This window comes from Alosa alosa, chromosome 9 (assembly GCF_017589495.1).
Source record: "Alosa alosa isolate M-15738 ecotype Scorff River chromosome 9, AALO_Geno_1.1, whole genome shotgun sequence".
NCBI lineage: Eukaryota > Metazoa > Chordata > Actinopteri > Clupeiformes > Clupeidae > Alosa > Alosa alosa.
The window spans coordinates 3,442,748-3,456,405 of NC_063197.1; the positions used below are offsets into that span (position 1 = coordinate 3,442,748).

Sequence of the window (13,658 nt, forward strand, 5' to 3'; positions counted from 1 at the left end):
AGTAGCCAAGGCATGAGATAACCATGATCTGTACTAGGAGCTGAGTGGCATGTTGGGTTAGGTACGGTCTGATTGTCCTTATATTGAATTATCACACATGATTATCATACATAGCATAACCATATTGGATTGAGGTCCCCTATTAAGACATCACATAACATAACCAGAATTATTGGATTGAGGGGCCCTATGCCCTGTGCAATGCACAACATATGTGAGACAATCATCTACATTATTATATTTGTGTAACTGAGGTGGTTTACAGTACACCTAGAAAACAGGAATTAAGTATTTATTCACAACATTGTATCAGTTTTACAGAATTTGATAACTCATTGCTTCACTGATATGAAACATCATGAAGGGCATGATTCATTTACATTCATTCACTTAGCAGACACCTTTATCAAAAGCGACTTACAGAATAGCATACAGTGCAGAGGAACTAGGAATGACTACTGCATCTGTCAATACTATTGGAGGATAAGAGTGCAAACATTATAGGGGGCACTGTGGCACAACTTACAGCATCCGGACCACATTTGGGTCAAAGTGCCCACGGGGACCCAGGTTTGATATGGCCTGCAGTCATTTCCTGATCCCACCACTCACTTGCTTCCTGTCATATTTCACAGTCCTATCCAAATGAAAAGGCAACCCCCAAAAAAAAAAAGGACTGCTGACATTGTAAGTCCTAGTCAATGTGTGGCACAAGGAGAAAGTGGTAGAGGAGAGAAGAAAGGAGGTACCCTTGGAATATTTGGGTCTTCAAGAGCTTCCTTCTTGAAGACAGAGAGAGTCTCAGCAGTTTTTAAACGTCCTTAAAGACTTGGCTGAAGGGAAAACAACTATGTGGTCATTGATCTTTCTATAACATGGAATTTATATATTTTTGTATACTGGTTTATACGTTATGTAATGCTTGTTATGTTGTTTGTGGTTTCTATCTGTTTTGTAGTATTGTCTGTATTGTCTATATTGTCCTTTTATCCCCCTTGCCCAGGGACCACAGATGTAAATTAGCTGTATAGCTAACTCTGGCACAAGGCTTGAACTGTGCATGGCCCCTGACAAATAAACTAATAAACTAAACTAAACTAAGGGATGCCCCTGCTCTGGTGGCACTTGGCAGGTCGTTTCTTGGAGGAGCACCGTGGCCGATGGGTAACATAGGCCTTTATGAGAGCACTTAGTAAGTGGGTGGGTGCAGACCCAACTAAAGATGGCCAACCCACTTTATCATAAAAGACACAATGGTGATTACTATAGCCATCAGTAAATCTACAGGCAGAGTGATGGACTTTTTCCAGGGCCTTGAGTGAAGAGGCAGCATGTAGCCTATATTCTATAGTCTAAGGCCACGTCCACACGAAAACACTGACATACAGTGATGGCCAAAAGTATTGGCACCCATGCTAAAGTTGACAGAAAAGAGGAATATAAAATCATCTTTTAGAAATTGATCTTAATGCCTTAAAGTGAAAAATGAGGAAATATCTAACCTTTAAGGACACCAATTTTCTTAGTGAATGAATAATGTATCATGAATAAATAAATGTTCTTCCTTAAAATACAGGGGTCATAAGTATTCCCACCCCTATGTTAAATTCCCATAGAGACAAGCAGATTTTTTTTTTAAAGGTCAGTTATTTCATGGATCCAGAATACTGTGCATCCTGATAAAGTTACCTTGGCCTTTGGAATTAAAATAGCCCCACATCATCACATACCCTTCACCATACCTAGAGATTGGCATGGTGTTATTTCAGTTAGCCTATTAGCTGGTTTGATTTGCATTGAGCTCAAATTGTTTACAAGGTTATAGCTAATTAAATGTATGTTTCTCATCCAGCCAAATGGCAAGATATGCACCACCAGAATCAGAATCAGAATCTGTCACATAGCAGTATGACCACTGATTGCATGGTGTTGACACTCTGCAAACACTATGCCACTATGCAAACAAAATAAAGTACACTTCATTACCCCTATTCTCTAATCCTGCAATTGCCTTGCTATTTATTGCCAATGATGGAATTATTAATAATTGTTACACAATAACATTAATGTTAGCATATCTGAAATTGCACTTTAACTTTAAAGCAGCAGTAAAGGGTTTTGGTCACAAACCCAGAGCCTGCATGTTGACACCACAGACAGTAAGATATAGAGCCACTCCGTAGGACTTGAATGGAGAGAAGTTCATTTGAACCAGCTTCCATGTTGGGCACTGCTTGAACTGCCTCAGAACAGTTTAGTGATAGACCTAACATTGAACAATGCACTAAAATACATTAACTTGTCTGGTAGCTGCAATCAGAAAAATTGAAAATGTGCAGTGTTTCAATCTTGAATGCAGCTTTTGGTAGGTAATCTTTGGTAGGTAATGGCGATATAGTAAGCAATGTCTGCTTTCAATTTGTGTGTTCCAGCTCAGAACACAGAATAACACAACATATGTTGGGTGGCTGGTGGGAATAGCACATGTGTTTATCTCTCCTTCACATGACCATAGACCATAGGCCTACAATTGAAATGAATTTGAAAATGAAGGGAAAACTAGTTGCCTGATAAAAGCATACCATAGAAAGTGGCAAATTGTTGCAAAGTTTTAACTGCGATACCCTTTTGTTTGGTGTAGAAAATAAACAGAGGTTGTTCAGCTATGCATGTGTGAGTGGTAATGAGCTTGGCTGGTGTGGCTCCTACAAATAATAAAAAAAAGAAGCTTTCAACATTATTATAGTTTTTCTTAATTGCTTTGATGCAGCAGTCAACTCAAACTCCACATTTTCAAAACAGTTAACACGCAGGCCGAAACAGTGGCACATTTTGCCTGCAAAAGACTATAACACTCTCAAAGCACACAGCAAAAGCAGATTTTTCCATCAAACAATACAACTTGTAAACAAATAACTGTACATTTATTATACACTGCCCAACAAAATGCAAAACACCGTTCTCAAAATTAGGAGTTTCAGCCTTAATCTTTGCTACGTCTGTGCCATTTCTTCTCATTTGTCATCAGAAAAACTATGAAAAGACAAAATGTATTGAATACAAATGAATTGTATTCATTCCTCCCAAGATGTAACTACCATTGACATGTAGGACCTACAGTAAGCACCTAGACAAGACACATTCCATACACTGAACTACAACTTTTTTGTCATTTTTCATTGAACTAGACCTACAGTAAACAGTAAACCTGAACTTATCAGCTTTTGTACTGTTTTCTTCACCAAATAGGCAATGCAGTGCCTTAGATTCATACTCGTAAATAGCAACACAGAACAGACATGGTATCTCTTATGAATAATGAATGATTGCTGATTGAAGAATTGCAAAAGAGATTCACACATTGACATTAAGTTCATATAGGTTTGCAAGCAATATCTATTAGCTGTGGATAAATGTTTTCCATTTACACACAGTTAATCCAAAGGAGTCTTTGTGTGAGAACTGTGTTAAATGTTTTGAAAAAGGATGTGAAACAATAGGCCTTTTCACACAGAGATCACGGGAAGAAGGGATGTCTTTTTGCCGTCTTTTTGTGTCTGAAAGTGAGGTGAAAATTTGCCGGCCTGCTGATCTGTTCACATGATGCGGCATTTTGGGGAGCCAGGAGGCAGGATCAGCTATAGTCAATTAAATTGTGACGTGCAACAGGGGGCGTGTAAAGTGATAGTCGTAGGCCTTATGTGCGTGGGCCTTTAGATACAGCAGGTGTGTGATTTCAAAAACCATGGCGGGAGAACCGACTGCACTTTGGTTAGCTTGCATTTGCTTTGCTGTTGCTGTTAGAATGTTAAATTCTTGCGATAGATGTCTTCAGACAATAAAACATAATTTGGAAGGGAAATTGAAGAAAATAATTGCCCCTAGCCTTGGCCGTACAATGTACTGTGCGTACAATTTTTTCCTGAAATCGTTCAATATTACAACAATAAAAATAGCTGTGAAAATGAAAATGTTTTAAATCATTTGCAAGAGAGGACTTCTGCTGTGCTAAGAAGGTTTAGGTCAAGATCAAGTGGATCCCAGTTTCATTGCATCAAAGCAATCGAGAAAAACTGTAAACTATACCGCAAAGCGGTACAAAATACGACCGCCATTCAGTCCTGCACATTCTCTCCGCAAAAATAAATAACGCTTGTCAATTTGTCTCCATCTCCTCCATCCCCTACTCTTGCAACTTTTGTGTCTGTAAATGAGTAGGTGCATGTGCGTTTGTTTTTGTGTATATGTGTGTTTCTCTGTATGTGTGTTTTTGCTTGTGAGTGTGTGTGGGGGGGTAATGGGGTGTGTGTGTGTGTGTGACAGCATGTGCCTGCATGTGTGTGTTTTTATGTGTGTTTGTGCGTGTGTGTGGGTTTGTGCATGCGTGAATGTACATGATTGTGTTTATGTGTGTGTGTGCATGCCTGTGTGTGAGTCTGTGCGTGCCTGCCTGTGTGTGTGCATGTGCGCGCATACGCATGCCTACATGTCTACTGTGTATGTGTGTGCGTGTGTCTTTTGTGTGTGTGTGTGTGTGCATGCGTGTGTGTGTGTGTGTGCTTATGTGTGCGTTTGTGTGTGTGAGTCTGTGCGTGCCTGCCTGTGTGTGTGCATGTGCGTGCATACGTATGCCTACATGTCTACTGTATGTGTGTGCGTGTATGTTTATGTGTGTGTGTGTCTGTGCTCGTGTGTGTGTTTGTGTGTATGTGTGTGTGTGTGTGTGTGCCTGCCTGCATGTGTGTGCATGTATCTTTGTGTTTGTGTTCATGGGTGTGTGTGTGTGTGTGTGTGCATGCGTAGTGTACAGTCACTAAATGTACACATACATAATTTATTGTATGGTCCCCCATGAATAGAATTCCACAAAACTTGGCATGCAGTCAGAGGGTGTCATAATGATTCTACTTCAAATTCCGTGCAGTTTTGAACCTGTCAGCCAGAGATACCTGCAATTACAACACCTCATTTTTGCATTTTAATTTTTAACTAGGTGGCACTATACATCAAATTGGCCCCTTGAGACCAACATACTAAAACTGTGTCCGTCCTACCCTACTTTCGGGGGTCCAGTCCGGCAGGGGGGCGACGGATCAAAATGAAAAACAATGGTTCCGTGTCATCCTTGTGGGGCTACATGCCCAACAAGTTTCGTGCACCCCGGTCTTTCAGTGTCCCGGGAATCGTTGACACAAAATCACTGGGAAAAAAAAAATCCGGAAAAAAAAACTCTGACTAAACATAGTTTCCCTGCGCGGCGTTCATAATTATCCCCTCACACTACCACCAAACTCTTTCGCTGCTGAGGTGTAGATTACAATTCAGTTCTGTGTTTGTCGGTGCTGCTCAATAAAATCCGTTGTTTATGGAATGCTTGTGTTGGTGTGTGTGGGCAAGTGACAAAGTTTCAGTGCACTCATGTTGACGCCTACTGTATCAGAGTACCCTATCAACCAAGTGGGCTACTATCAAGTTTAATGTTGATATTGTCAAATATAAAACAAACAAACTCACAAACAAAGGGAAGAAAACAGCGGCCAAAAATACGGTCCTATGATGCTATGGATGATAAGTTTCAACCCTTTCAGGAATATGAATTCACATATTCACACAATGGCCATTGATGTCAAACTCAAGATGTGATCGGCTTTAAACCCAGTGTCAGTGAAGTGTCTATGTCAGGGGTCGGCAACCCACGGCTCCGGAGCCGCATGCGGCTCTTTGATCCCTCTGATGCGGCTCAGCTCTTGAAAATAATGAATGAGTATTTAAATAAAATGTATTTTATTTTAGTTTGTTCATTTTCAAAATGTAATATTGTAGGTCTATCTAAGTAATTTAGCCTAGGCATATAACTTTCCACCTCACTTGACTCTGTAACCGTAGCCTGCACAATATTGTTACATTCGCAGTTCGTTGCCATGTCAATATCAAACAAAATCACAGATTTCCCTCCATTTCAGTCAACGAGAACACTTTAATTGTTATTGTTGATGTGTGCGCATGCTGTAGGCTAGGCTAGATAAGGAAAATGTCAAAAAGGAAACGTCAGCAACCACAGCGAGCGCAAACACAAGGCTGAAATAGGAAAGTAGCTGTTGTAACTTTTGGTTATGCAGTGTGTTTGGCTACAATGTTTTTACAGAATAGTTAGGCTACATAGTTATATGCTATGGATAATATAATACAATGTGTAACATCATAGCTAACAACACACCACTCAATTTTCGTTGACATATCATTGGCGAAATTGAACATTAGGCCTACCAGAGATTAGATTTGGTGATGGCCTTGGAGTCTGGCTGGCTCATATTCAGTGAGGTGAAGTTTCTTGGTGTGAATGGGCCATACTTCTGTCATTCCACTTTACATTTCAAGTTACTTGCACATTAAAACTAGAAAATGTATTTAAAAATCCTCTGTTGAATGAAAGTAACTGTACGTTAAATATCCAAACTTTTTCTTGCAACTGTCTTTATGTGGCTCTTCTGAGATTAAAAAAATTATACATTTGGTAAAAGTTGCTCTCCAGGCAAAAAAGGTTGCCGACCCCTGGTCTATGTGGTATTCTGGAATATACAGAGCCCCTTAAATGGCAAATTGTTGCATGTTGCTTTAAGTGAGACCCTGAGACACACAAACGAATAAACAAGTTGATCTGGTGCTTAATTTCATGTAGCACAGTTAAACTTTCTGGTGCACACCAGATATTTTTTTCAAAACATAAAGCTGAGTTTCTGATGCACCAGAAAGTTGTACGTATAGCATACCACCATACCATTTTTGTCCCACTATAGTGTGTTTCAAATGATATTACTGTTTTTGTAAAGCATGTAGGCCTAAAGTTGAATGTCTGAGCAACTCATGTCATCCCTAACTGAAGGAGTCATCATGACCCATAAACAGTCAATTAAATGTACTAATGCTTAAATATGTCGTGGTACTGTCCTTAAGTTAGCCTGCCTTTTAATATTGATGGTGAGAGTTGTCAGTGTTTATTTTTTTGTTTGACACAGGCCTACTTAACTTCAGAATGTGAAATGTAGCCTATTCGTTAAAATCCAAACTCAGAGGTGATTCATCTCTTTTTTTTTTATCAACGACTAAGCAACTGTACTTCTTTAACCTTAAACAGCTTCAAGCCCTTTTTATGACACACGCCGATGCGCGCTCGATAGACTAGCGGTACTTGCTTGCTAGGAACGATTTTGCCCATAGAAATATGCTGGCGGAAAGAATTTACTCTGCACTGTTCGATTGCATGGGTGACCTTCTTCCGTTCGAGCTAGCTTGCTACTGTTGATCTACACGATAGTGTCGTTTTAACGATGAGAGCGTCAGATGACAATTGTGCCTAGGTAAGTTAAGTGTGCTAATGTTACATCTGATTGGTACTGACTCAATCAATGTGTTAAACTATTTAGGAGTTGTCCATAAGTTGCAACCTGCCATTGCTATTTACATATCCAGCTAGCTTACTACAGAGTTACTAGCCTAATCAAAATAACCTATGTAATGCTAGAATCAAGTCGTAATACGTGTTTTGCATGCCACCTAGGTAGCTTTCTATACATCATTTTTATATATATATATATATATATATACATATTTTTTTTTTTCATATATGAAATAAAATAACTTCTGTTATGTTTGATTCTAGGGAGATGTTGTCTTGTGTACTGAGAAGATGCATTTTGTCTGGCAACAAGGTATTCATGTATAGTCCTACTTCTTTCTCTCTTGCACTTTGCATTATGTTTGTTCCATGTTATTTAAACATATAACACTGTTATGTAAGCAGATGAGACGATCCACGGTGGAATCTGTTGCATAATGTAGTAACGTTGTACAATCATCTCAACAGTGTACAGGTTGTCCCTGTTGCAATTCATTTTAACAAAAACATACCTTTTAATTTCAGCCTTTGCAGCTTGTTTCCAGACTATCCGCTTGCCCAGATAGACCACCATGTATCAGAGGAAAGGTTCTGAGCTGCGGGTCAATATGCAGAGGTCCAGAGCCTCTCAGATTGAACTCAGGTACTCTCCTCAGGATTCAGTCTTTCCACAGTTCAGCTTGGATGCATAAGAGAAAGCCCCCTGAAGAGCCTTCTTCTCGGGAACTGGACCTGCTGCGGTATGATATGAAGGACTTAAAACTGGCGCCCAAACCGGCCTTATATCTTGGACTATCCGGACTCATGCCATTTGTGGCCGCACCACTTGTCATGGGTGCTACAGAGCTCTACATGCCTGAGATAGCATTTGCACAAGTTGCATATGGAGCCTGTATCGTGTCCTTCTTGGGTGGTGTGCGTTGGGGTTTTGCCATTCCTGAGGGTAGTCCAGCAAAACCTGATTGGCTGAACCTGGCAAATAGTGTTGTTCCCTCTTTGATAGCATGGGTAGCTTTACTCTTCAGCAAAGATTATTTTACACAGTCAGCTATAACAGTGATCATTGGGCTAGGAATTGCTCTGCACTATGATCTCGCTCTTCTTCCCACCTACCCTAGCTGGTTTAAAGCTCTGAGAGCCCTGCTCACATTTGTCGCCTTTTTTTCTCTGTTGTCAACAATCGTGATTAAAGGAGTGTTCCCAGAAAAGAAGTTTCTGACAGAAAAGTAATGTGCTGTTATGGATTTTTAATTTATCATTGAAAATAGAATAAAGCCAGAGCAAAAGTCTATCAGTCAGTGATTTTACTGTACATGGTTTTATTACAAAACACTTCAAAAGAGATTGTTAAATAAATTGATAAAAGAAGCACCCATTGGCTTTCTCCACTTTATTGTAGCCACTCCCCCTCTCACACAGCACAGCGCAGGTCCAGAGACAGAGAGGGTAAGCAGAGTTTTGACAGCACTGAATCAGGGCACAGCACAGGTCATTCCACAAAATGGTTTGTCTTCTCTATCAGAAAGCTATTCAATAAGCATAACAATAAACATATATAAAGTCTAACAGCTGTTCTGAGTTAAGGCTGTCATTTTGATCTGTAACAATGTCACATGCAGCCATGCCTAAATTCTGCTCACTGACTGCATATTTATTTTAGGCTAGTGTATTGCTATATAAAATTTAGTATTCATTATTGAATGCTTAGCTGGAATGATGTTTTTCCTATCATCCAATTTTTAGGCAGGCACACCTGTGGCCATGTAAGTGGGCTACGGGTTTTCTACAGGAATGGCATGTTTGAACGGGCAGGCACTGCACTAGTTGTTTAAAATATGAATTCATCAATGGACATATAAAACCAAACCCGTTGCAGAGTTGTGAGAAATTGCTTTGTCTTCCTCCAGGACATCATGTTGCATAAATCAAAATGTGTCCTGTTGACACTTAACACACCTTCATCCTCCGTCCATTTAATTATGTCTGCACATTAAACATGGTGGTGTTGATTGGTCCCTGTGGTCACTGAGCCCATTTATGGTGAGATGCTACTCATTTGCTTATGTGTATCTACCATTGTTCCATAGAATATATTGCATCACATGCTAACTGCTCTGCAGCTGACAAAAAGGTTCTACAGAGGGTCATAAACATGGTCCAGGACATCTGAATTGCCCAATTGCCATTTTTTTCAATAGTTTATTTTACTTGACACAATCTGCATGATACAACTGACACGTGTAGTGTTGGAGGGGAGGGGGGGTTCACACATCATATGACCAAATATAAACATGCAATCTGTCTGTTCCCAGCATTAGCACAACACTTTGCGATGTTTAGCTTGTTACCTGTGCCTCATATGCTCTTTCTGGGTGTGTTTTGAGATGCCTGATGAAATTCGACGTTGAACCTGGACTTGTTGCCGTAGTCAATGGATTTTTTGATCTGTGAGTGAGTAGAGCATGAGTTAGGCAACGCATTATGGCAAAGGGGACTTGCAGCTCGTCACATGTTTCCTTAACATACTGAATATGCACCAATAAAATAGAAATCCAGAAATAAATTTAGATGGGAAAAAACACTAATCGCATGAAATACAACTTGTTCACGAGTCTCAAAGCTTGAGTCCGAGTCAAGTCTGAAGTCACTGTTTGTGCGACTTAAGTGGGACTCGAGTCCCCAACTCTGACGCACACAACGTACACACACATATACACAAACAACCATCACTGCCGGACTGTTCATGTACCTGTCCACATTTACAAGTGCAATGCCAGATTCCATGTGCAATGAAGACTACCAGTGCAGTATACTTTGCTGTGAGACATTTAAATGGAGAAAGGATGATTGTATGCTGTACAAGGATACAAGGATACAAGGAAGTTTATTGTCACATGCATATATATATACTGGAAGTAAGAAATGCAGTGAAATTATGTCTGGTGTCAGCCTATTTGTGCAAAGTTGGGGGGGTAAAAAGTGCAGTAGAAGAGGGGTTTAGTAGATTAAGTGGCAAGGGCTGCATAAGAAAGGTGGGGGAGGATTGGAATTGGGGGGGGGGCACCAACAAGGAGCACCCAAGAGCAAAAGGGGCAAGGAAAAACTCCCTTACCAAGGAAGAAACCTTGGGCAGATCCACGGCTCAAGGTGCTAACCCAACTGCCAGGGGTCTTGGTGTGTGTGTTGGGGGGATGATAGGGGAGATGGGATAGTGTGCTGTGTATGTGGGGAGAGGGCAGTGTGCAATATGTGTGTTGGAGAAGCTTCCTCATGAGACAATGTGCTGTGTATTTGGGGGGGGGACAGTGTGCTGTAAGTATGTTGGGGATGTGTGTTGGAGAAGCTTCCTGATGAAATAATGTGCTGTGTATGTAGGGGGGGGGGGGGCAGTGTACTGCAAGTATGGTGAAGGGACTTACTATTGCAAGCAGAGTACTATATGTATGATGTATGTGAGTGTCAAAATATGCAACTATCAAACGCATCATTGTGCATGCTGGAGCGAATGACAAACAGCTGTATGTCCAAGAAGATTTCAAGGAACTTTTCTCAGCCCTATATGAGCATGGAATACAAATTTTCCATCAGTGGTCCACTCCCAGCAGCTTACCAGACTATTCTGTTTAAACACCTGGCTCGCAAAAAACATGCTTTTCAGTTGGGATGAACATTATTGACAATTTGAACCTTTATGGAATCACAGGGAATATTTCAGACCAAATAGCACATAATTAAGTTGGACTGGGGCAGAAATCTTAACTGAAAACCTCTCTCCTGCACCCAACATTTTTTCTGCCACCTTGAGCCGACCCTCTGATAAGCACTCAGTAGCCATACAAAGAGAACAAGTTAATGACATCAACAAATCGGCTAAACCAAAACACAAGCTGGAACAGAGACAGGCCAACCATGAAGACCTTGGAGATACTTAGACAACCTGCTCAACAATGCCCAGCCACGTCCACTGGACACGATAAGAAGGATGCTGCTGAAATGACCTAAAGCCAATCACTGGCGTCAAACTCCCCGGAATCTCAGCAAACAAATGGATGTAATGAGCATGAGGAGATAGCCTCTCAGGGCCTCATCAGTCAAATGGAGACTCTGGACCATATCTCCCATCACCATCCCCACCCCATCACCCCACCACCCAATCAAACTTTCCAGGATCCACTGAATACCCATCACCATCCCCACCCAAGCACATGGTGTTCCCTGCAAGAATGCAGAGACTGCTGAAAGTAGAAAGTATATTTACACAAGGTAATATAATTCATATATAGCCTGGTTTATGACTTCTGACAGTATTTTCCTGATGTCCTAGGCTATGTTAACAGAATGCAATAACAATTTTGAACCTGTCTTTGTCAGATTAATGTTTGGGAAATATATGCAAATGGGCGCATATTGACTGCCTTATTTTCATCTTTACACATACGATTTCAGAAAACGTGCACTACAAAAAATATTTATATTCACGTCACGTGTATAAACAACTGGGGGAGAAATGTTCTGGCTCCTCACCTTAAAAGTGATGGGACGGGGTAACAACTACCGGCGGACACAAGGTGGCAGCAAACTGCAAAAAGAAAACAGCACTTCTTTTTTGTCTAGGCCCCCGGCTGATGTTCACTGTTGTCAGATCAGCCAGAACTATATTTTCCTTGTTGCATGTGGTCAAAAAATTACTTGGTCTGAACCTAGATCAGTTATCAAGTAAACTTCGACTGACATGATACTTGATACGAGATTCAGGAAGCGCGTCAAGTGAAGATCACACTGGTTGCAGAAATGCATCTGCAGCAGTTTATCACCGCTTGTGCTGTTGTAGCCGGTCTAGGAGGAAGGGAGGAATAGGTGCCTAACCGACTAAACACATTTTTTTCAATAGTAATATCCATTACCAAGCTGATTGCTTGTCAAGAAGCGATTGTGTCGCCTAGTCTACCTGACAGACTGGACATGTGATAGCCTACTGCAAGTTAGTACGTGTCTCGAGCGGAACGCGGGCTAAACGTAAAGGCTACATGGTGCAATTGATTGACATACTTCGCTGAAACATCAGCCTTGCGAGACGGAAGAAGCTAGGTTGTTCTGTCGCCAAGAAACATTTTTCATGCGATACATAATAACATCGATACCAGTTATTTTTAAATTGTCCTAGCTAAGTAAACGTTAGCTATTTTACACGATAGGTACCTGGTAACGTTAGGTCGGGAATCTTGGTGTTGAGTGTCACAGTAACGCGATTGGTTAATTTCTTGAAAGGTCACTGTAATTAGCTCTTTTACACGGAAAATTAATGTAATGACGTCACTTATCAAGTGAAGTCAGTGTCGAACATCTTTGTTTCCAATGAAAGGCCACCGTTTTTGAATAGTTATATGCCTTTGCATACCTTGATACGAACTTTTCAGTCTCGGCACAGCTAACCTCGCACGAAGTGCTAGCCAACATGAACGTAGCATCAAGACTGCACTGAATGACAAGCCTCATCATGTAGTTCCAAGCCTAATCAACAACAAGGCAGAGGTACTGAAGTTGATAGTTAGCTTACGCGCCGTGCTCGCAAAGGATCAACACAGACACATTCGTTGTGTGGGCTTTTTATTTTGCGGCGGAAATAGCACAATCGTATCTTGGCTAACGTTACCGTTCATAATGGAGTGTTCGAGAAATTCAATGAATTTAGCGAAACTGCAACGTTAACTAATTAGTTGGCCAGAGAAAAGGCTAACCTGCTAACGTTAAACCAATAAGCGGGGGAAAGCACACGTTTCAATGAATTACCCATACTAGAAGCTAGGTCTTCACTGAACTCGACAACTACCTAATGTTACACAATGAAGAGGACTGAAAACAAAAATAAGAGAAAGTTGTGCATTTCGGATCAACCGGAAAGCGGGCCTGATGAAAAAGATGCGGTAAGTCGATATGTCCCTGTTTTATTTTGCACCAATTGCTCGGTGTTTATTATCACTGTCTTATCTTTCTTTTACACACTCATGTAGTTACCTAGTCTGTAATACTTGAGTCCAATACGTTTAACGGACTTAAAGTAGTTAATGTTTCAGGCACAGCATATTGCAGCTGTTTTGGGTTATAGGATTCTAGAGAAGCCACATTCAATTTAGTTGAACCCGCCCTGACCAGTGTCTTCCTTTCTTTTATTGTCAATGGTGTTTTCAGAGAGTAGCGACGGTGGTCACAGTCACTCAAAGGTGACACGATATCTTTCGTAGTATTTGCCCTCCTATCCAGG

The 13,658-nt window shown here is 40.8% G+C and overlaps 2 protein-coding genes across 6 annotated transcripts in view; both read left to right on the top strand.

Moving 5' to 3' along the window:
- The first annotated feature begins 7,249 nt into the window (after positions 1–7,249).
- tmem69 (transmembrane protein 69) lies at positions 7,250–9,425 on the top strand. The gene is made up of 3 exons (XM_048252742.1): positions 7,250–7,358; positions 7,661–7,709; positions 7,922–9,425. Exons 1-3 carry the CDS (start codon positions 7,342–7,344, stop codon positions 8,624–8,626), a joined length of 771 nt encoding a protein of 256 aa, XP_048108699.1. The 5' UTR covers positions 7,250–7,341; the 3' UTR covers positions 8,627–9,425.
- Positions 9,426–12,171: 2,746 nt separating this feature from the next.
- The window catches only part of mast2 (microtubule associated serine/threonine kinase 2), a 122,023-nt gene continuing 120,536 nt past the window's right edge, over positions 12,172–13,658 (top strand). For 3 of the 5 annotated variants that reach the window (XM_048252731.1, XM_048252733.1, XM_048252732.1), the window contains exon 1: positions 12,172–13,320. In XM_048252731.1, coding sequence (XP_048108688.1) covers positions 13,240–13,320 — 81 coding nt within the window. In that variant the 5' untranslated portion in view covers positions 12,172–13,239. The remainder of the gene's footprint in view (positions 13,321–13,658) is intronic. The other 2 variants (XM_048252735.1, XM_048252734.1) reach the window with 2 other exon arrangements.